The sequence below is a fragment of the Eurytemora carolleeae genome, unplaced genomic scaffold (assembly GCF_000591075.1).
Source record: "Eurytemora carolleeae unplaced genomic scaffold, Eaff_2.0 scaffold817, whole genome shotgun sequence".
Classification (NCBI taxonomy): Eukaryota; Metazoa; Arthropoda; class Copepoda; order Calanoida; family Temoridae; genus Eurytemora; species Eurytemora carolleeae.
The window spans coordinates 83,208-107,760 of record NW_019396718.1 but is presented as its reverse complement, the minus strand read 5'-3'; the positions used below and the strand labels follow the sequence as shown (position 1 = coordinate 107,760).

Here is a 24,553-nt window from a genome sequence, read left to right as displayed (position 1 = left end):
TCTTTATCGTTTTCATTAATTTCATTAGCTTTAATTAAAACTTGGAAAACTTCCAGAATTTTCTAATTTTAGTATTAATTTGCTTCTTTTTATTCAAAAATGTTTTTTTTACTCCATGAGTCTATAACTAAATGTTAGGTTTCAGCTTAATTGCCACTTCTGACTTGAATTTTAACCATTGGATTAAATATTTAACTCGCCGATATCGACGAGTTAAAATTTAAACCCAGGGTTAAAATCTTCATTGAATAAATTTTACGTTTTAGATTATTTAATAATTTAATGTTTGCACGTAAACTTAAAAAATGGTTGTAACTGGAAATATGTTTTTTTTGATTGATTGATAAACGTTTATTACCAAAAGCACCTTTAAGTTTTTTTTGGTTAAGTAAATAATTTAAAATTAAAGAACAGCTGATAAGCGATAGTTACGCGAGTTACGTAATATCTCTCCGTAAATCCTTTTTTCTAAATGGTTCAGATTTTTCCCAGAAAATTCAAATTTTCCTTCAGGGTTTATTTAAAAAAGTTCAAATTCAAGTAGCAACTCATTATTTTACAGAACTTTTAACTTTAAGCTATAACTTAAATTTCGCGCATTCTTTAGTTTTAGACTCAGGATTAAATGCAAAAAAATAGAGAATGAGGTAAATTGGGATTCATTGTTTTTTTTTCTTTTAGGCCAATTCCAAATAATTAATTAGCATTTGTTGTTTGTTTTGCAGGACCATTTTCTCTGAAGGATTCAAAAACATGTTTTTTTCTTGGTTTATTAAACAAAAAATATAATTTTTGAGGAATTTTTTTAAATTGTTTATTGTAGTAGTCTCCAAAAAAACGGAATATGTAAATGATTATTAATTCTCAAAAATTAAGTTTAAGTCATGCTCATCCGTCCAAATAGATTCAATCAAATAAATTCAATAAAAGATCCTATCAATGTTTAAGAATTGACAGTATAAAACCTTTTCATCAATCTATCCTTTCAATTTTATTCAGTTTAGATAAAAGGTTCAAATTTTATCAATACAGCAAAAAATTCTTATTTTGTTAATTAATAAGTATTCTATCATCAGTGTGTTCTGTATTCTGTATCATGTATCCTGCATCCTGTATCCTGCATCCTGTATCCTGTATCCTGTATCCTGTATATTGTATCCTGTATCCTGTATCCTGCATCCTGTATCCTGTATCCTGTATCCTGTATCCTGTATCCTGTATCCTGTATCCTGTATCCTGTATCCTGTATTCTTTATCCTGTATCCTGTATCCCGTATCTGATAATGTAATTGTTCTGTTTTCATCTTTTCCTCTAAATAATCAGCTGCTAGCTGATCTGTATACTCTATACCTGGGTAGTAGCTGATAAAGTAATTGTTCTGTTTTCATCTTTTCCTCTAAATAATCAGCTTCTAGCTGATCAGTATATTCCTCCATACTTGTCAACAGGCACTCCAGTACTCCACGTTCTGTCACACTATGCAAGAAACAATGAGTACATAACGACGTCATTTGAGCAATTGAATGTGTATTAATAATGATTTTATTTTTATTGAATTATAAACTGTCAGATCTTAAAAATATTGATTTTAGTGAAATATCAGTTATAACAGGAACATTTTCCAGAGAGAAGACGACAAGAATTCCACTTTTCACTAGTTATCAGTCACTGACATTGGTCCTGAGAGGAATGAAAAATGTTTAAGCTTAAAAGTGTCACTAACTTGTTAACCAACTTTTTTAGCTTTAGAAATGTAACTTTCAGAACTATAAAGAACAAAATTCTCATCTTAATAACTGTGCACTGTAGGTGTTTTCTCTTTCAAAGTTTAAAGTGTTAAAAGTTTAAATTTCAAAAGATTGTTAAGCTATTTTTCTTAATTCTTAAAAAATTTTAATCCTGGAGAAGGTGAATGATTCCTTTAAATCTAGTTTAAACAATGTTTATTTGTCTGAAGGGATTTAATCAAATAAATTGAATAAAAGATCCTTTCAATGTTAAAGAAATGACAATTTAATCCTTTTCATCAATCTTTTCTTTCAATTTTAATTCTATTCGGTTTAGATAAAATTTTATCAATACAGCAAAAAAAAATTTTTTTAATAATTAGATTTTGTATTCTATCATGCTAATGCTGTTTAGAGTGTTCTGTATCCTGTATCCTGTATCTTATATCCTATATCTATACCTCTCTACCCGCTGTACCGCCTGGCGTAGTGTATTGAAGTCAGGTTTGATACAGTAGCTGGAATCACAACATCTAGAAAACATAATTCTTATTTCTGTTCCAAATAATCTTTATTTTATATCCTTTCTGATCTTTCTTCTAAATGGAGTGTTCAGAAAAATAGAAACGGTGGTGAATAATGTGTCATTCCATACTATTATTATTAATTATATTATAATATTATAATTATAATATTGTATTATTTGTAATTACAATTATTATAATATTGTATTACTTGTCTCTATACAATTATAAAGTACATCCTTATTTTTCAATTACTTCCTTTAAAGGGTCTGTTATAATTTTAAATGGTACCCTATAAAGCTTTATCTGATCAATAATGTGGAAGATAAAGTCGTTTTTCTAGCTTGACAAGTGTTCAATTCTGATAATTCATACAATATTTTCCTGTAAAAGAAATGCGCAAATTACTTTTTTAGACAACCCACATAAAATAATCAAAATAATCATTTTTTAAAATTATAAAAATTTAAAATTTATACTTAATCAAAAAAATCTTTTCAGGGTACCGTTTGGAATCGGACATGCCACTCTATAAATGGAAGAACATTTGAAATTACGGTAACAGCCCCTTTTAAAGTAAATTTTTGTCTGCCAAAGTTTGATTAATCTTTTGATTGATATGATATTCCTAAATCCATGAGTCGGGAGATGGAAGTTTGATATGATAAAGTTTATATAGAGAAATATGTTGCATTCTGGTTCCAGGGAATTAAATTAGTCATTTTAAAGAGACTGTTATCGTCATTTCAAGTGATCCTCCATTGCCCAGCTATTGGTAATTTCCTAGAGAACGATTTTTGGACCCCCCCCCCGGCCCCCCTCTTCCTATCAATTTTGTACATGGATCTTAAATGTAAGACATGTGGCCGCAGCGCTCGGCCCCCTAGCCTGTCCTAGCCGCAGCGCTCGGCCCAGAAAGTGTCAAAACTTAACCTAACCCGTGGCCGCAGCGCTCGGCCCCCTAGCCTGTCCTAGCCGCAGCGCTCGGCCCAGAAAGTGTCTTAACCTAACCTAACCCTAAATAAATACTAATTTAATTGAAAATTGTCGAAAAAGTGGTCCAAAAATCGTTCTCTAGGACAGACCCCAGCCATTTCACAAGTTTCCTATGGTTGTTTTCTACAAAAGTTACTTGCGGATTTTTGCAGCAGAGACAATGTAGAAAGAAATTAAAAGGTTGTGAAGAAAAACAAGGATATTTTCTCCTGATTGTTTCTCACATAAAAGTATGAAATCAGACTTACAACTCATTATTTGTGGGGTTCTCTTTAAAATACGTTGATAAAACTTTGATTTTTCTTATTTATTTATAATTGTACCTTTCAATAATAGATAGAAGTTGAGTAGCGGTGTAGAACTCATTTGTAGGAGGATCTCCTGTAATATGTTATAAGAAAATTTGAATCCATCAAAAGAAAATCGTGGAAAAAAATACTAATTAAAGAAGTCTCTGGAAAAAATGGTCACATAAATAAATAAACTGAAGTGTTTAGCAAAAATCTGTTCTACCATGATTATTTTTTAATTAAAAAAATTTCCATGACTGTTTTTCCGCAAGACTTTTTTAAGTGCCAGAAATTAGGACTTTTTAACAAGTACTTTATTGTGACTTTATTGGATTGTTACCAAAAAGAACTAACTAACTAACCCGCATTTCGTTATATTTATATTTGTGTATGTGCACTGCAAGCAGTATGCCACTGTAATCTTATTACAATTCGTAAATGTTTGATTTTATATCAATATTTTAGAAAAGTTTTTTTTTGAAAATTTTTTTGAGAATACTGTATACAAGGAAAGACATAGATTAATAACAATACAGATATAACAAAAGATGCCGTTTTTTTCAAGATTTAGGGTTTTTTCCTTCATGGAAGCCCAAAGGAGTTACGCGTAAGCCGAGTTGAATAACGCGTTGGGCTTCTCAGCGTTACTATGAACGAAAAATCCCTACATCATGAAAAGAGGATATCTACTGTTCTATCTGTTTTGTTATTAATCTATGGGAAAATACCATAGCTTTGTCAACAAATTAAGTGTACTTCAATTTTTGGGTGGAATGTAAACAACGCTTTTATAGTTTCTGTAATGTTTGTATCATAGATCTGACAAATGAAAATTCATCTCTAAAAATAAGATATTTGTGATATTATTCGAAATATTTTTAAGAGCTGTAAGGCAACGTTTAAAAGATCAAATAACCAACTGGCATAGTACCCAGCGTTGCCCAGAATAAGAAAGATTAAAAGGAACTTATTAAGCCTATGTTACCCCCCCCCCTGGTTGAGCAGTTTGGCCAGCTACATCTAATATAAATACATATGAGCAAAGAGTTTTTACTAAATTATTTATACTACAATGATAACCAGAAAACAATAGAATAGAATGACGACATCATAGCAATACTTAAGCCTTTTGATGTTGTTACAAAGCAAATATTTTTACTAGTAACTTAGCAAAGCACTATTTAAGTGAAATGGGTCTATTTACACTGTACAATTGCTAGGTCTAATGTTCATTAACTAGTTAAAGTTATACCTTGAGTTCAAAAGTCGTCTTCCTATTTCAGAGATTTTTGGTTATCACTGTATACTATACTATACTAGACAATATACTTTGAAGTTTATTGTTATTATTTTATTACTCTATGTGGGTCAGCATTGTATAAAAGGAAGTAAATAAAGAAACATCATCTCATGGGACCGTCAAATATATCATTCTACGACAAACAGTGAGCCTAAAAGTGAGTCTAAATATGAGCCTAAATATGAGCCTAAAAGTGAGCCAAAAAGTGATCCTAAATATGAGCCTAAATATGAGCCTAAAAGTGAGCCTAAAAGTGAGCTTAAATTTGAGCCTAAATATGAGCCTAAAAGTGACCCTAAAAGTGAGTCTAAAAGTGAGCCTAACAGTGAGCCTAAAAGTAAGCCTAAAAGTGAGTCTAAAAGTGAGCCTAACAGTGAGCCTAAAAGTGACCCTAAAAGTGAGTCTAAAAGTGAGCCTAACAGTGAGCCTAAAAGGTTCCAATATCACCAATTTTCTCGTGTATTTATAGCCTTACAAGTATTGATAGAAGATTTAATGAAATTTTGGTTGGATCAAAGAAATGTCTGATTGTGATGATGTGACTTTAATTATTTTATGAAACTGCATGTGTTTAGAAGATATGTTCTAAAGAATATACATATATTAAAGTTTGTAAAACATTTTTTTCCTCAAAACTAAAGAATGAGAAGTTACGGCTTAAAGGGACTGTAACGGAAAAATGAAAGGGGGTAAAGGCTGAAATCTATGTATCTTAGGAGTTAGATCGAGACCCAAAAGTATATCTGATGTTCTCGAAAAATTAATATGCAAAAATCGGTNCCCATCTTAATCTGACACTGCACACACACACTACAAAAATAATGTTTACACATTTTGAAAATTAAAAATCCTTTCTTTCCTAGAGGATGGGCTGATTTAACCAAAAAAATTGTTTTGTATCCGCAGGAAAACAGTTAAAGTAAACTTTTAGGTTAATACCAGAAAAGGAAGGATCAAAAGATACTCCTGACCCCTTGACCCCCCCTCTGGATCCACGCCTGGCAATCTAAAAAAGACGATATCCCAGAGGATCTTAAGTAACTTAGATTTATTTGCTCCTATTATTATTTGAATTTAATATTTTTCATTTTTAATAGATTTAATTGATAATTATTATACATAAATATACGTGACGTTACCAGAACTCCGACCAATGACAGTGCAGTATTATCATTATGTCTCTTCATCTGTATCACGTGACCATTATACTGCACTGTCATTGGTGGAAGTTCTTGTCTCGTAATACGGACGTAAAAATAATTGTATGTACAATTATGTAAAATAATTATCAATTAAATCTATTGAAAATGAAAAAATTATCAAATTGAAGTAATGATAATTCAAATAATATAAATAACCCATTTTTACAGAATTTGTTAGCTATAACTTAAAACTCGCGAAAGATTACGATAATGAACCATTGTTTCGCTACTTAGCGATTTCCCTAAAGACCTAATATATGTACCGTGTGGTATTTCTCAGGATTGGATCGTAAGACTCCCTTCTCTCAACGCTCTTCATAATAAAAAGGAAGATAGTAAGGTTCCGAACGTTTATTTCTCTGAGCCTTCAATCTAAACAAATTTAATAAACCCACAGAAAAAGCTTTGAGTGAAAATCATACAATTATAACAAATAATCCACTCAGGCATTAAAAAACTGTGGCTAGGAACCAATAAACGAATACATAATCATCAATCATACTAGAATCAACCGATAAACATAGATATATATAAAATAATTACCACGGTGATCCCAGAATTCTGAACACGGATAATACTTGCAAAACGAATAAACATATACTGAATATAAATTTAACTACTACTCCGCGAGAAATCTTGCGTCTGCGCAGTCGGACTGTAAACAGTTCCTAAACTAGTTTTTTCACAATACATTCCGTACAGATCTTCAGGAGAAACTCAGAAATACGCAGGGGCGACAAACAGACTTTCTACACGCAGCATGGCTCGCGTAACACCATATCATTGTGAAATATTTACATTTTCTAATTTCTATTTCTATTTATTTTATTTTATTGTATGATCTTCCTTAATAAAAGTAAATTTTTCTTGTTGCGTTGTTGGAAAGATGTTCAACGTTCATGCTTCTCTTTCGATTTTTCCTTTTTTTGACAGACATCTGAACAAACATATGCGACGCATGCAATGACAAGCACCATAGTAAAAAAGCCCGAAAATGTATATTATATATTTTAAGAGAAACAGAATTTTAACACATTTTCTAAAAAGCATATTTCTGTTTTCTATTAGTGTAATTATTCTATATATTTATATCTTTCTGGCTTTTACTTAGAAATATGCTATGTACAAATTACAATTGAAGGCACCATAATACTGTGAAAGTTATTGCAAACACACGAATTTCTGGATTTTTCTAGATCTATATCTAAAAAGTACCTTCCGTAGGTGCAAACTAGATTTTCTGAATATTCTAGATCTGAAAAGTACATTCTACATAATTGGTACAAACTAGATTTGTGTGATTTTAGATCTATATAGAAAATGCATTCTTTTGGTGCAAACTAGATGTTTTTGGTTCTAGATCTAGAAAGAATGTGCATTTTGTTGGTGCAAACTAGATTTTTCTAGATCTAGATCTTGATAGAAAGAATTTTTTGTCCATGCTTTCTGTTGGTGCAAACTAGATTTTTGTGGTTTTAGATCTAGATCTAGGAAGTTCATTCCGGTTTGTGCAACCTATATTTTCTAGATTTAGATCTAGGAAGTACATTCCGTTGATGCAATCTAGATTTTTCTAGATCTAGATCTTGATAGAAAGAATTTTTTTGTCCATACTAGAAAGTACATTTCGTTGATGCAAACTAGATTTTTGTGGTTCTAGATCTAGATCTAGTAAGTTCATTCCGGTTGGTGCAAACTAGATTTTCTAGATCTCCATCTTGATAGAAATTACATTTCGTTGGTACAAACTAGATTTTTGTGGTCTTAGAGTGACCTAGAAAGAAAGTACATTCTGTTGGCGCAAACGTGATTTTTCTAGATCTAGAAAAAAGTACATTCCGCTGGTGCAAGCTAAATTTTTTGATATTTCTAGATCTGGAAGATACATTCTGTTGGTGCAAACTAGATTTTTCTCGATCTGAATATGGATCTAAAAAGTACTAGATCTAGAAAGTACACTCCGTTGGTGGAAACTATACAGTACTCAAGGGAATCCAAGCTATGGATGTAAAATATAGATAATATTCCATACACACAGAAAATATATCTACTCTACTCGCATATAACATAAAGTCAACCGTTTGTATAGAAACAATTTTAATTCTGAAATTGTTACTTAATTCTCATATTTTTGGGACACCCTGTATAAGTACATATTTTCAAATGAGGATGTTTATCTGTTTTTTCGGATTGAATAATGAATTAATTATTTTCAAATTAAACTTATTTCAACAATGTCAGAGAGTGAGTTCTATTGATTTTTATTCATTATCCTGCATATTCATTCTTTTATTCATTATCCTGCATATTCATTCTTTTATTCATTATCCTGCATATTCATTCTTTTATTCATTATCCTGCATATTCATTCTTTTATTCATTATCCTGCATATTCATTCTTTTATTCATTATCCTGCATATTCATTCTTTTTTCCAATATTCAGTTTTATATTAAAGTATCATCAATGACGTATGAAGTTTAAGGAAACTTTCAATTTTCTTTTTAATCCACTCTTGTTGGAAATATATCAGATTTCTTATAACTACATTTAATGAAGATACGTTTGATTGCAAATACAGATACGATGCTATATCGATAGAACTAATATACGATTGAACTAAAGTCAGCCGGCTTTTAGAGCATTTAAACAAATATAAATTCAATCATGTTAATATGAACTTATCAAAAACATATTTTATCATCACATTTGAAAAAACAAAACTTACGTGCGTTCAATCGATAATTAGTCCAATTGATATGACACCAACAATGTGGGAAAATGAAAAACCGGTTTTTTCAAAAGATAAATTAGTCTTGAGATTAGCAAAAAGAGAGGATTAAGCATTGATCTCGATATCCACCATTCTAAAGTTTTTAGCTCAGGTTGCAAAGATATCTATTTTGATTTTGTATATTTATATTTTAATATATATACTCAGTAAAGACATAATTCCTTTTATAATCTTTATATCCTGCCTGCGGATTGTGTAGGTCAAGAACATCAGGTATATACTATCTATATAGAGATTAGTAAACTAGAGTAATCAGGTATATAGAGATCAGTAAACTAGAGTAATCAGGTATATAGAGATTAGTAAACTGCAGTAATCAGGTATACAGAGTAACTAGAGTAATCAGATATATAGAGTAACTGGAGTAATCAGGTATATAGAGTAACTAGAGTAATCAGGTATATAGAGTAACTAGAGTAATCAGGTATATTGAGATTAGTAAACTATAGCAATCAGGTATATAGAGTAATCAGTCTAATATATAGAGTAATCAGTCCAACCTGTGCTATTAGCTAGAGATTTGGATGAATCAGCTCTCGTAGGACCTGGAGATAGTGGAGGTAGAGGAGAACTAGGAGAGGGATTACAACTAGAGGTTAGAACAGGGTTAGTCCTTATCTTCTATGTATATACTTTGCTTGTCTGGGTGGACATCACAATTGGTTTTCCCATTAACTTGAAAATAACTTATGAAGTAAAAAGGTTCTGTGTAACATTTACACACACTCACATACCATTTGCTGTTTTTCTTTGCTTTTTCAGTACAGTTCAACTCATTAATATGAATACATCGGAAGAACTTATATGTATAATGTCACCTTCAATTTGAGTTTGAAGCTGTCAGTTGTATTTTCGAAAGCTGTCAAAGTTTTTTGCCAGAGGCTTAACAGGGAAATGTATATTTTACTAAAACCAAGGTTATAATGCAAGGAAATTTAATTGCAGTTGCGTATACTCTGCGTTCATATTGAAACCAGTTCTATCTGAGCGGAATTTGTAAATAAGAATATATGCATCATCAGAGTTTGTTTAGTATCCGTGGAGGCTAAAAGCATTAAATTTTGATAATTTTGATAATTCCACATAATAGTTTCCTATGACCAGAATATTTCATTGATTTTTCTGTGAAAGATGGATCCCATGTCAGGCTTCGACATCCGCCTTGTGTTTACATTACCGCCCAGAGACATTACACTACAGTACAAAAGATGCGTACACCTCTGAAATAACTTTCCTTGCATTATAACCTTGGCTAAAACATAATCAAATTTCTGTGATTTTTATAAATTAATTTTTTGTAAAGAGAAATAAATAGCCCTGAAACCCGCGACACGTGTTTCCAAAACAATAGATAGTTGGGCGCAACATAACCAAGTGAAAAGTGATAAAGACGACATTTTAAGAATTCTTCCGATGTTTTCATATTGATGAGTTTAACTGTGTAATAAATTGACTATAAATGTTGTCCTTCTATTCCACAGTTTTATGAGTCTCACTTAGAAGTAAACAATTAAGTAATTAATAAATTTTCTAATCCTTAAATCTTGACAACCAAATTATGTATATTATATTTCAAACTTACATTACTTGATTATAGTTTGAAATATCAGAGGTCTACGAAATCGGATTGTAAAGGTATAGAAATTAGAAAATCAGAGTTTGTGGCAAAAACTCAACTCCTTCAATGTCTTAAATTTTCGAAGCGAAAAAAAATTATTAAATAATATTTTTTTTAAAATCTAAACCATGGATGATCTAACCCTGATCCAAATGGAGGATGGAGTAACTGCGAGTTGGACTGCAGAATCTAGGAATAGAACATTGTTATGGACAGGGGCAATCGATGTTACGTTAGTCTAAAACTAGAATGTTCCCATGCACGCGGTTTGAATTTCATTTGAAAGTTGAAAGCCCTTTACGATTTCATTTAATTCTGCGCAATTCTGTTATATTTCGCTCTCGCAAGCAATGAATTGTGAAGATATTTCGCATAGATTAATTAATAATACAGAAAGAACACTAGATGTCGTCTTTTCAAGGTTTAAGGGTTTTTCGTTTACCCTGTCGCATGCTCTCTCTTTGTCCTTTCATTCAACGCGTTACGCGTTACGAAAACCCCCTTAAATCTTGAAAAGACGACATCTAGTGTTCTATCTGTATTTTTATTAATCTATGGTATTTCCATTTTTTTCTCAGACTAGGGATCACAGTCTTCTAGTTCTAAATATTGCATCTATAACTTTTCATTTGTACTGAGGCCGAACTTAAAAAATTTGAGCCGCGGCTCAAATATGGTTGGTACCACTTAAAACTGTATTTAATTTTTATAGATTTAAGCCGGCGCTCATTTGAAACCGGTTTTTTGGGGATTTGAGACGCGGCTTAAATTCATTAAATTCAGACACGGATTATTTAATAATAAAAGAACCAGTTCAAGAGAACCAACAATTGATGAAAAAATTCCGAACAGTCTTCTTTGAATTTGCATTCGTTTGGGTAACTCTATATTTTACTTTTTCGGTTTTTTTATATTTGATTCGAATTGAAAGATACAGGGAATAATGAGGCTTTAATAACATCCTTGCAATCATTTGATTACCATGATTTGAAGATTAAATTCAGTTCTATGCATATCTTGTAAATGTTGATTTACATAATGTTAATAGCAATCAAACAAGTTATACTGCACAATGAATCATTTATAAATATGAATATTATACACTGTACAATGTATACTGCAGGGACACGCTCCAGAACTAACACTTGGCCGCGCCGGCCCATTTCTAACACTGAGTGTTAGAAATGGGCACAAATTCATGAAAGACTGTGTTTTTGGGATCCCTGCCCATATCCAGAGTAAAGTCTAAAATAAAAACTATAACCAACATTTTATTAAACATGACGAGGACAACAATTTCCTATTTTAAACTTTTTTTTAAATCAAAATTATATTAGGAGTTCTTTTTATATTAAATCTCTTGACCGTTTTCAAGACAATGTCAGGTTACCCATATATTTTCGAACATATCCTGAATATGAAACGTTGTCGCGTTTTCGAGACAAAACTCACACTTTCCTGTTTTTGAGCATAATCCACTTTTCAGGACAAAGCTCACTTTCATAACTTACAAAATAAATCCCTGAAAACAACAATTATCTTATGAAGACTAAATTAATTGAGTTTTGAATTATTTCTAGAAGTTTCCACATTATATCTGTTAAATTAGAGAATATCGATGATTTATTTTTAAACACTTTTAACAGAGAGTTTCACGGATTTCTAGTTAATTCTGTATTGTAAGAACAAATGATATTAATATATGTTTTCTCAATGCTGTAATGATTTAAAAATTATAAAAGAACAGTTTGTTTTTATTTCCTATTTTGTTTATATTTAACCTTATCAAAAAATCTTGTTTTCTTACGTAAGTGAGTAAATTTTTGAAAATTGACATTGATATGAATTCCGGTAATTGTCTCAAAACCAGGATATGTTCCGAAAACGCGACATGAGCTGAAATCCGGTAAATGTTTCAAAATAGGGATATGTTCGAAAATGAAAGAAATCATCAAAAACTAATTATCACACCTTATCATTAGTTTAAAATTGACATTTATTGTTTCAATGTATAGTCTTAGCCATTTTTTTTATAAATATATGGTGTAATTTTGTTCTACTCGTCTTGGATTTAAAGATATATACTGTTGGAAAAGATAACTTTGCAGTGTTAGAAATGGGCCAAGTGTTAGTTTTAGAACTAATATCCCCTGTACTGTACTGCAGTTGCCTTTTCAACTCAGCTGTACATAAAAAACTTCTCTCCGTGAGTTTGCAATAAATTTGTGCAAAAAAAGAAAAGAGACTGCTGACTTTTCAATTTGCATATACCTTTGCAAACTTATGCCGTAGACCTCAGGTATATTCAATTTGCATATACCTTTGCAAACTTATGCCGTAGACCTTAGGTATATTCAATTTGTAATATTGTAAGGAAATTTGAAAAATAAAGGCTTTCAACATTAACAAATTTCATGGATTGTGAAAAGTTGTTGAACCGTATGTAGATCAGTTCTCTCGCTATTCATTAAAGGAATTGAGTTTTTGCCACAAACTCAAATTTTCTAATCCTCATATCTTGGCAACCTACGGGTTGAAACCCTTAATATTTCAAACTTAGGCTATTTGATCTAACAGAATTCATAGCTTGAAATATCTAACGTCTACGAAATTGGATTGCAAAGATATAGGTATTTGAAAATCAGAGTTTGTGACAAAGACTCAATTCCTTTGTTCCCAAGTTGAAATGACATAGGGTTTAAGATATCAGTGCCTTTCAAAAAAAAACCTACACTTTAAAATTAGAGAAAAATTATTGATTTTATTGATTTTTTTAAAAATTTAATAGTAACCTGATTTTTACAAAGTGCACAATCTAGAGAGCAGATAGGTGATCCTGACCGGCGGGGAGAGAAGGAGAAGGATTTACGGGATTCACGTTGCGGAGCACCACTCACCTCAATCAAGAAATCAATAAGAACACAGTTTAGGACTTTTGTCTTTCAAAGGAATTGAAACTTAAATTTGCCAGTCCCTTTATCTTTGCAACCTGATGGTGTTTAAGTTTGATATTTCAAATTTAGATTATTTGATCTAAAAGAATTCGTACTTTGAAATATCTGAAGTCTACGACGTACATTGGATTGCAAATATTTTCCTGATTTAAAAAAATCAGGAAAATTGCTGTAAATCTTAAGCGTTTGTTTATGATTATCAGTAAGTTGTTTTAAAATTTACACTGCGCTTGATATACAGGGTGTCCCACGAAAAATGACAGTTGGCGAATGGTTTTGAATGTATTCTTCCGTATACTGTATTAGATATTAAAGACTTTTTGCAGTTTAATTCGTTAGAAAAATCTTTTACTCAAATATATTTTATTTTAAAATCAATTTTACTATAAATTATATTTCTTTTAAATGATAATTAATCTCTTTTGTATCAAAGAATTTAACAAATTATGGAAAAAAAAACATTTAAAACTATTCACCAACTGGACACCCTGTTTATAACATGACATCATTGAAAGTCACTTCCGACTTTTCTTTTTGGGGTGTATACATTTTTGTAGATTTTTATTTTTAAGAAACCAGAAAACAATGGATAATGTGAAAAACACACATGAAATAATTGTGGTAATTCAGCACTTCTCAAGTTATTCAAAGTCTTAATTTTCCGTATATGTTTTTCCGATAGAAGATTAAATTGGTATCGTTGTGTATTGGACATGTTTTTTGCATAAAGCTGACCCACCAAAAAGTCCATTGTTTCGAAAATCAAGTTAATCAAGAAAATTGTTAAAACAACAACTTTTTTGATTATCTTTTTAAAAGTCTGTGTTTTTTAATTATTTGTGTAACCTTGATACTACCACCTCCAGGTTGCAACAAAAAATTTAAGCTTGAGATAAATGCAAAGGAATGTTTGGTGCACCGACAAGACGTTTTCTTACAGAACGTTTTCTTACTAAGCGTTTTCTTACTGAACGTTTCCTTACAAAATGTCTCCTGCCTGAAAACGTCTTCTTACAAAACGTTTTATAACAAACGTTTCCTTACAAAAGGTTTTCTTACAAAACGTTTCTTCCCTAAACGTTTCCTACATATTACGTTTCCTGCCAAAAAATGTTTCCTATGAAAATGTTTTCTCCAGATGAACCTTCATAAATACGTTTTGTAGTACATGAAACGTTTGTCACAGGAAAGTTTTGTAGCAGGAAATGTCTTGTGGCACAAAGCGTTTGGTGGCAGGGAAATGTTTTGTATAGGAAACGTTCTGTGAGTAAACATTCAGTAAGGAAACGTTCTGTAGGTTCTCCAACAATTGGGAATTGGATTGAGAGGATTTCCATAACACGGGATAACACATTCTCAGATAGTTTTTACATAATGCCAGTTTTCCAGAACTTGATATTTCTTGGTTCTCAAGAAATAAAGATTTTACAGATATAAGTAATGCTTTAGAGTGGTTGGGAGTGGGTATATAAACAGCTTGATCTAATTACTATAATTTAGTGCTTCACAATCTCCAGATTGTAGGATATTAGGTCAAGTAGTTTAAAAGGGTAGAACAGATAAGGTTTGTTAACACTAAAAGCCTATGGAATAAAAGGAGGTTAAAGGACCTAGGTTCACATTGATTTAGCCTGCCTATAAACGGTCTCATTCATTTTTCAGACAGGGTCGACTTTACCTGACTAACTCACTTATGCTTTTCTGTAGCCCTTTACATGTACATTTTAGCACTGTAAAGCACTTATAAAGCAGTTATAAAAGGTTGATATAAAATGGATGAAAAAGACAGACGAAACTGAAATTTAATTAAACAAGACAATTTCTAGTCAAGAAGGAATTGGAAATAATTTAGACATTTCACATAAAATACGGAAATTCTTCTTTCAATCTTCGTAACAGGACTGATGGCTTTATGTGAATTCATTAACATCTATTTACAAATGTATTGTATCGAATTTACAAATCAGAAACTGTGGTGCAAACTTTTAAATTAAAATTGGGTCAATTGTAAGTAATACAATTGCTACCTTTATATATTGAATTAATGGGGTTTCCCGGAAATAAACTTAACCCTATCCCCGCTGAGGTACTTGAAAACCAGGATACGCTGGGGGGGGGGGCAATTTGACCCCCCCCTCTAAATCCCATGTTTGATGTCCAAAAATGACAAATGATACATCATTGGAAAGCTCTTGTGCTCTACCTTTAGAATCTGCAAAAAAATTTGCAAATTTGCAAAAATTGAATTTTTTATCGCAAAATCCAGTTATATAGCAAAAATGTTTGCAAAAAAAATTTGCCCAAAAAATGAAAAATTATACATTTTTGAAAAGCCCTTGACCATGCCATTTCAAATATGCAAAAATGTTTGCAAAATTTTAAATAACCTGATTTTTAATCAAGAAAAACTAAAAATGTGCAAATTTCCTTTGACAGGTTGTTTGCAAAAAATTTGCAACTTTTTTCGCAAAACTTATGCAATCCGTTTTCTTATGTCATAGGCTTTCCAAAAAGCTAAATTTTATCAAAATCTGACAAGTGAAAGTGGGTCAAAACAAAGATTTAGTTTGTTACAGGAAAAAGCATTCATTCAGGCAGTGTGCCTGAGGACTCAGGCAGTTAGTATTAAAGCCCGGTTTTAGGCCTAAAGGGAGGGCTTTGGGTATGTAGGAAAAGTCAGAAAATTTCAACAGCCTCAGACCAATACTTTTTGAGTTATGTAAAAAAAACTACAGGGGGGGGTCAAATTGACCCCCCCCCCCCCAGCGGGAATAGGGTTAAATTCACCAATAAACAGTTGGAACTGTGGATATCGAAGAGTTAAGCGCTTTTCATCGAAAAGTTGGACGGGTAAAACATTTAATCTAGGGTATGACATGGGTATAGGTTAGGTTTATATACTGCATCTTCAAACTGGGACTTCACATTAAAACTATAGGATGAAGGCTGAAGGGTTGTATGCTTCCGTATAGTCAACTTTAGTAGTTAAACATTACAATAATTTAACAGAGGGTCAAACTTTTATTGCGACAAACTCATGAATTGAGGTTTAGCCCTTTAAAGGGACTTTAGATTAATTTCAGCTGACCCTCCGTGTAAATAAAAGGCCCGGTTCAAAATGTTATCCTTGGAACCCTAATCTGAGCTGAAAACTTTAGAATGGTGGATATCGAGATCAATGCTTAATCTCCTCTTTTTCTTAATCACCAGATTAAATAATGCTTTTTCTCCTCTTGTTATTAATCTCCAGATTAACTAATCAATCGGGATTAAAGATATCCCATTTAAAAGTTCCCAGCTCTGATCTAATATATGGTTGCTGATTAGGTCGTTGTTCTGACTCAAAAACTACAATTCTTATGATTTCTTCATTGTTTCTTCTAAGCAAGAAATGCGCAAGTCACTTTTGCAGTTAGAACCCACAAACAAACAGTTAAAAAAATGTGTCAAAGCTAGAGTACTTGATCAGACAAAGGTTTAGAGGGTACTATTGTAAATCGGTTATTGACATTTTTGTAATTACATTTCCACCTTAAAGTCCCTTTAAATTAGAGGAAAATGTTGACTAACACCATGGAGGATCTAATCCTGTGGGAACGGGAATACTTGTTAGCTAAGCGTTGTCATTAAATTACAGATTAAAGTCACAAAAGTTTAACCCTTCTGAATAATTTCTTTATTGTGGGTTTTCAGCGAAATATGATATTGTTTCGCAAAAATTTCGCAATTTTTTGCATTCCGTCAAGTGAATTTTTTTCCCGCAAAACAGATTAATGCGAAATTTCGCGAAAGAAGCGAACATTTTTATAAATTTTCGCGAAATTGTCGCATATTTTTTCCCCTGAAATTCCGCATCGTTTTCGCTGTCTTTCGAAAAATTCATTTTCGCGAAATTTCAATGATATATGCTATGAAGAAAAAACTCACCGGGATGCGAAATACGAAAAAAAAATTCGCGAAATTTCGAACTTTTTCATTAAAGTTTTCGTTCGCTGGAAACCATAAATGTGACCAGTATAGTTGTCATTATGAAAGCACACGTCCAAACATTGATGCATTCACATTTTAAAATATCTATTTTCATAACTTTTTCTAATACTTACTCTCGATGCAAATGTCTAAGGGAAAAAATTAGATTAGAATAATCGTTTGTTGCATTAAATCATGAATCTTTCATTGATGTTTTGTAGTATATACTTCATGGAAAAATCAAAGTAGAGATTTAATGGTCAATTTTAAAGAGTTAGTTTAAAATTTTAAAATTGATGAATTATTTACTTTCCATACCATGACTTTGTTTTGTAATTATATTAATCTCTGTTTGTTTGTGTTTCCAATAATTACTCATGAACCCTTTAACCAATTTGTCTCAAATTTGTATTGGAGAACTCGCTATAACCATGAGAATGTTCTTAGATAGGTTTTAAAAATTTAATACCTGAAGGGAAGGAGATCTTGGCGGAGTTATGGATGATATCCAAATATTTAAAGATACCTGAAGGGAAGGATATCTTGTAGGAGTTATGGATGATATCCAGATATTTAAAGATACCTGAAGGGAAGGAGATCTTGGTGGAGTTATGGATGATATCCAGATATTTAAAGATACCTAAAGGGAAGGAGATCTTGGCGGAGTTATGGATGATATCCAGAAATTTAGAGATACCTGAAGGGAAGAATATCTTGTAGGAGTTATGAATGATATCCAGATATTTAAAGATACCTAAAGGGAAGGAGATCTTGGCGGAGTTATGGATGATATCCAGAAATTTAGAGATACCTGAAGGGAAGGATATCTTGTAGGAGTTATGGATGATATCCAGAAATTTAAAGATACCTGAAGGGAAGGAGATCTTGGTGGAGTTATGGATGATATCCAGAAATTTAAAGAACTTCGTCTGGTCTCAGTCATTTCACGATTCTGAAATACAGGGTGTCCCAATAAACATGGTAATTTAGAGACAATATGAAATTCGTCTTTAGTTTTAATTCGTGCGTCCAAGATTAAATGTACTTCACACAATAAAAATCATGTAGAAGAATATAAATGAATAAATATAAGTTGAAAATGAATGTTATTAGAAATGTTAAATCTTAGTTAATGCTTCAATCAATGGATTAATGCATAAAATGAATAGTTCAGAAGTTCAGATAATCTAAGATCTATTAATCCTCTAATACTTTAATGTATTTCATTCAATGCTTTCTATACTTTCTAATCAATAAACTGGAGAACTTTTTCCTATTTCCTAAATAAATAATTCAATACCTTGCAAACTTGAATTTGGCATTTTGGCATTTTGGCATTTTGGCATGTGGCAGTAATTTGTTTTGAGCATAGATAAATTTATAAAAATGGGTTGAGACAAGCTCTTACTAAAAACTAACGCAATTTACCAATTAATTCTTTTTAAATAAGGCAAAAAATAAATGCTTTATAATAATAAAATGTACATGTCTCACGGGCAGCCGTAGTACATTTGAATTTCCGAGCCGGGTCAAACTTGTCGGTCTCAGTTTGTACTGTACCTAGCTCTATGGACAGGACTAACCGGTGCAACAAGGTTGACCCGGTCAGACTTTATGCTTCATATAGGTTAAATTTACTTGTACTAAAGGGGCAGAGGTTATAAAAAAGATAAAGTAAGATACAGAGTTAAAAATTAAACACTCGACACATTCTTGAAAAAAATGTAAGTTTTCACAGTAGTCTGGATCTGTGTGTGCATGGCATTAAGCTTATTCTACATTTCTATTTGAAAAAAATCGTTCAGATCTTTTTAAGAAACAAATGTACATTTTTAGAATTACTGACTTATAAATTCTGAATCCTACCAGTTGTGCAATGTAAAAATGCATATTTTCTTCTACTTACTACAAATTCAGTTAAAATGAAATTCATTAGTGGTTTTAGTTTTTAATTAATATGTCTGTTTAGTATAGGGTTACCCACAAATGATGAGACTGTAAAGACGACCCAAAACTCTAAAAATATAACGAATTGAAGCTTTAGGTTTCTGTATTCGGCCTACAAGGAATTCCTTGAATGCAAGAAAACGGAAAAAAAATTCTGTACAATCGTCTCTGAAGTCTCATCCTTTATGTATACATTCATTGTAATTTGTACAGTATGCGGTTATGCTAACTATTAAAGTTGTCGGAATTACCAACATTTCCTCAACCCTCATTTCACTTTCTAAAGGTAATTTCATTATATTATTCACTTGATATAACATGTATTGTCTCTTGAATTATTCACGTTCTGAGTGGAATAATGCATACTCTGTAAAGGAATTGAGTTTTGTCACAAACTCTGATTTTCTTTTCCCTATATCTTTTCATTTTATTGTCGGAGACCTAAGATATTTCAAACTATGAATCTCTTTAGATCAAATAATGAAAGTTTGATATATCAAAGGTTTACACCATCAGGGTGAAAAGATATGACGATTGTAAAATCATAATTTGTGGCAAAAACTCAGTTCCTTTATATGAACGCTATACGCTCTTGGATATATTAAGTTTTTAACCAGTTGCTCCTTATGTACAGATGAAAGTAAAATTAGCAGCGATCGATATTGAATTCTTTTAGATATCAGCACACACACCCTTTCGTTTTTCGCGAACACTCCCTTTAAGTTTAATAAGAAAATGTAATAAAAAGAGAAGACAAGAAGGAAACTATGAATATTTAATTTTCAAGTTTAACTTCAAGAATAAACTCAACATTGAGAAGTTTATCAAACCTTATTACATTACAAGTTACATCTAGAAAAATGCGTAAACATATTTCATGAATGCTGAACACCACGGCCGAAAGCGTGGCGTACGCAAATTTGGTTTTTTTTTGAAGTGCAAACAACTTTTTGCTTTTAAAAGCACAAAAGATATTGATTCAATTTTAGAAAAATGCTACAACATTTTTTTTTATTTGTTTGATTATTTATGTTTGTGTGTTAATTATCAAAAACTAGTCATTTAAAAAATTCGCAACTTTTGAAAAATATAGATATAATTTTTGGCGCAGTATCGTTTAGCGGATATGAAAATAATTCTTTTGTCCTATTTTTTGTTGTGGAATGCAAAAAGATTCATTTTAAATTTCAATTACATAGCTTCATATCTTCATATAACATTTTAATCTTGGATTAAATCAACTTTAAGAAAACACTCAGATTTTCTGCTTTAATTTTATTTCTTGGTTCTGGGATGCCGGCATAAATTTTCCATGGAAAAGATTAAGTTTGGATTATTTGATTTGTTTAGAAACCTTTTAACGAAATTATTTAGACACAAACTTAGACATATTTGGAGTAAAGTAGTCCAAGTAGGAAAATGCACAAAGTTTAAGCAAAAGAGTGTAAAAAGTTGTTGCTTACTAGGCCCCGCTTACAAACTTTCCATACAGGAAACTTTTTAATGCTCTAAGCATTCATTTCTTTGTAGGAAACTTTCTGCAAGAGACAGGAACAGGGTTCATTAAGGAACTATACAGTAGTCATATTCAATCTTTTGCAACTAACCGAATTGGCAGTTAGATTCTTTAGAAACTTAAAGGGACCCTTCACTTGCTTGGGTAATTTGAGGGTAAACTGAATAGCCCTTTCATTCATTCATATGTTTATTCAACTACAAAGCATGAGATATTACAAATAAGCAATCACAATTTACTTTGCAGTTTGGACCCGCCTAACCAGGGTTGGTTGTTTTGAGTGGTTGGCCCGAAGTTAATTAACGATACTGAATATAATTGGTTACACATATCAAGATATGTTTTTGGATAGGTAAGGAGTTGATTGGAAGGAAGGAGATTGTCAGGTGATCTGTGGCAGGGTGAGATCAGAGGGATTTTTATGTAGAGATAAAATTAAAATACAGGGTGTTAATGATGGTAGTTACAGAAACAGAAATAAGCTAATAAAGTTTCAGTTATTATAGTTTTTTATATAAAATTTATTCACACGATATACGGCTAGGTTTTCCGCATTTAAATCTCTCATAATTCTCAAGATAAATATTGATTACTCTTTCTTTAAAATATTTTTGCAGATTTAGTTTCTTTAAGGTCAATTTCAATTTTATTCCACAATTTAGGAAACATTGCGGACGGAAAGCTCTCTAAATTTTTGCCTAAAACCCGTTCTAATTTATATGATTTTGTTCTATTTGGTTCAGCTAAAGACTTAAACATATTTTGGAAGGAAGAGGGAAGGTTATCATTAAAGTATCCATGCATAAAAGTCAGAATACAAAGTTTGTATGTATCATCAAGATTAAGAACTTTCAGTTTTGAAAATAATGGATTTGAATGTGCCTTGAAAGTACTATTATTAACCGCTCTGATTGCCTTTTTTTGCAAAGATCTGATTTTTGGCAGTTTAGAGTTTTTAACCCCTCCCCAAGTAACAATTCCATATTCAATATGAGGCCTTACAAGAGAAGAAGTAGACGAATATTTAATGGTAAGATATTCTTAATTTGAGACAAAGCAAAGATTGAGCTAACAATTTTATTTGAGATATATTCAATTTGAAAATCCCAGTTTAGCTATTGATTGGTATTAGTCTTACTTTTCAAAGACAACTGTGGCCTGGGAAAAAGCCGATTTATCCTTTAGAATTCCAGCGCAAAGGTACCTTTGCATTTACACTATTAGATTCTTTTTGTCATAGTCATGGATTTTTACAAATTTTCAAAAATTAAATTAAATTGTAGTACCTAATAGTTAATTGTAGATATTTTTAATTTTTTCAAATCATTTTTAAATTGTCTATTTTCAAAATATAACTTATTTTACAATTATTTTACAACATTTGAAAGTTTAATACGCTTTCACTACTTCCCCAGAAATCCCCGTATGATTAAAGAGTTGATATCATAGGAACCGGTGTGTCTGAGAAAGAAAGTCGTCTTTGTATGAACGTGTTAATTTTTTTGGTATCAATTTTGGACACGAAAACGTTAATTCTAAAATCAAAAGTTTTATTATACAATGGCTGGGACATGCTGTCATTAACATATGATAATTTAAGATTTTATTGAACCGTTGATAGTTGTTACTGAAAAAACGTGTAAATAGTGTCTATGCAAAGGGGAAGTGAACCGTTCCTTTAAACTAAAACTTAGAGAGCTCAAAGTGCAATATTGTAGAGAAAAGTTTAAGGATTCATTTGATACCAATGAGAGATAGACAGTCTCTCCCTTTCAGGTCAAATAAAGCTTTCAGGAATAATTCTCTTTTATGTTTTATTAAAAAATACCTATTATTAATGCAATATACAAAGAATAAAATTTTATCACGTATCATGTATCAAAACACTTTTTACAGTGTTAGTGAAGAGAAGAACTGGGGGGTTAACATAAACATTTTTCATTATAACCCCTAGAGAGAGAGAGAGAGAGAGAGAAGGAGAAGTGGAAGGGCGCAGATGGGACCAATTATAGATAATCTAATGCACATCTTTATATTGATAAAAAGATATATAGATTCGACAAATTTATCAGTATTTTCTCAATTATCTTTTATTGGTGACCTTCCCCATGGACATATATAAACCAATATTTATTGAGAAAAAGATAGCCTCGCATTATCTAAGTCCAATCTTATCTATCTAACCTTTCGACCGAATTAACTTGAAGGAACTAATGGACTTGGCATACAGGAGTGAAACAAGTCTGCTTCTTTCCTTTTTTAATGTATATTGAACACTGGAGAAGCTACTAGGTCACAAAGCCGTGCCAGTAATTCCAAATAAAATTGACTTTGATCCTAACAGCAAATATTCCAAGTGTCAGCTTATTTAACACAAAAAGGCACTTATGTTTAATAAGTCTAAGGTTGTTTAAACTTCAAACCTTAAAGTTGGGGGGGGGGNAGCGCCTGATCCAATCAGGGTTCAGTCATGTGTTTGTTGTCTATTCTGAACCAATAGAAATTGCATGGCGGTAACATTTATCTTTCTATTTATCTCATTATCTTATTAGAGATTAATCCTTCAATCTGCGCTAAACAGTAAATGGAAATATTTACTTCTACTGAAACTATTGTAGGGGGGCCCCCGCGTTACTTTAAATGATTAAATCAGATTCAAATCTTTAAATATATATATGTATATATATTTGGTACGTATGTCTGGTGTTTTTAGTTTGAATTCCAACAAATTGAAAAAAATATAATCTTAAGTTGAAAGTATGCGATGAATGTAAATATATTGACAGATTCATAATTTTACAGAAAAATGACAAAATATTTTTTGTTGATTAACGTTAAAACTGCTGAACCGATCGGGTCCAAATATTTTCGCAGGACCTCGCAAGAACGTTTTCCTAGAATATGTTGTCGATTGTTTACAAAATCCACCAATGATAACAACTAAACAAGAAAATAAGAACTGTTGTTTTGTAGTTTCTACAGCTAACAGTTGAATGATGGGGCAAAGGTGCAGTTCTAAGTTAATAAAGAAGAAACAATGAAGTATTAAGTATATTGGATGATTTAGTGTCCTGAAAACCAGCGGAAATAAAACAGCCCGGCTTTACTTTTCAGAAAAAAAGAGCCAAAATAGCTCTTAGGAACAAAATAATAAAATGTTGATCCATCTACATAGAAAACAAATGTGTTTTTAATTTATATCAATTGTTTTTTAATAATCAATTATAAATCAAGTCTATTTTAAAATTAAGTTTCTTTTTAAAATTTGATTTGTCCGAAATATTCCATGTCTAACCCTCCCCCCCCTCCCATAGATTTTTGTTTTAGTCCCTGACACGGTCAGGGGGTAGAGGAAAGGGGAATATTGAAGCCGCATTTTTAAAGACCCCCCTCCCCCCATAATGTTATGTTGTAAAAATAAATTATTGTGTTTTAAACTTTTTAATTATTTTTAAGCTTTAAACAACAAATTTTTCAATTCAACTGAGAGAACAGTTATCTGCAAATTCAATTTCAATTTAGACATTTATTGAAACTAACTCCAGGGTAGAATAAGAACAAAATCAAACATTTAGAGAAATACAAGTTCAGGGTTAAAGGGAGTGTTCGCGAAAAATGAAAGGGGGTATAGGCTTAATGCGATAAAAAAGCGCTTTTGATCGCTACTAATCTTACTTCTATCTGTTGCGTCTATAAGGAGAAAATTGTTAAAGACG

At 31.5% G+C, this 24,553-nt stretch overlaps 1 protein-coding gene across 2 annotated transcripts in view; it reads right to left on the bottom strand.

Annotated features, from left to right (window-relative positions):
- LOC111707749 (receptor-type guanylate cyclase gcy-20) overlaps positions 1–18,322 on the bottom strand; it is a 37,331-nt gene extending 19,009 nt beyond the window's left edge. Inside the window, exons 1-8 of one of the 2 annotated variants that reach the window (XM_023480892.1) lie at positions 18,243–18,322; positions 17,509–17,523; positions 13,244–13,348; positions 10,594–10,640; positions 9,334–9,422; positions 3,572–3,629; positions 2,190–2,261; positions 1,352–1,477 (exon numbers count right to left, since the gene is read on the bottom strand). In XM_023480892.1, the coding sequence (XP_023336660.1) occupies positions 1,352–1,477; positions 2,190–2,261; positions 3,572–3,629; positions 9,334–9,422; positions 10,594–10,640; positions 13,244–13,348; positions 17,509–17,523; positions 18,243–18,317 (587 nt within the window). In that variant the 5' untranslated portion in view covers positions 18,318–18,322. The remainder of the gene's footprint in view (positions 1–1,351; positions 1,478–2,189; positions 2,262–3,571; positions 3,630–9,333; positions 9,423–10,593; positions 10,641–13,243; positions 13,349–17,508; positions 17,524–18,242) is intronic. The other variant, XM_023480893.1, reaches the window with a different exon arrangement.
- Between the last annotated feature and the right edge of the window lie 6,231 nt (positions 18,323–24,553).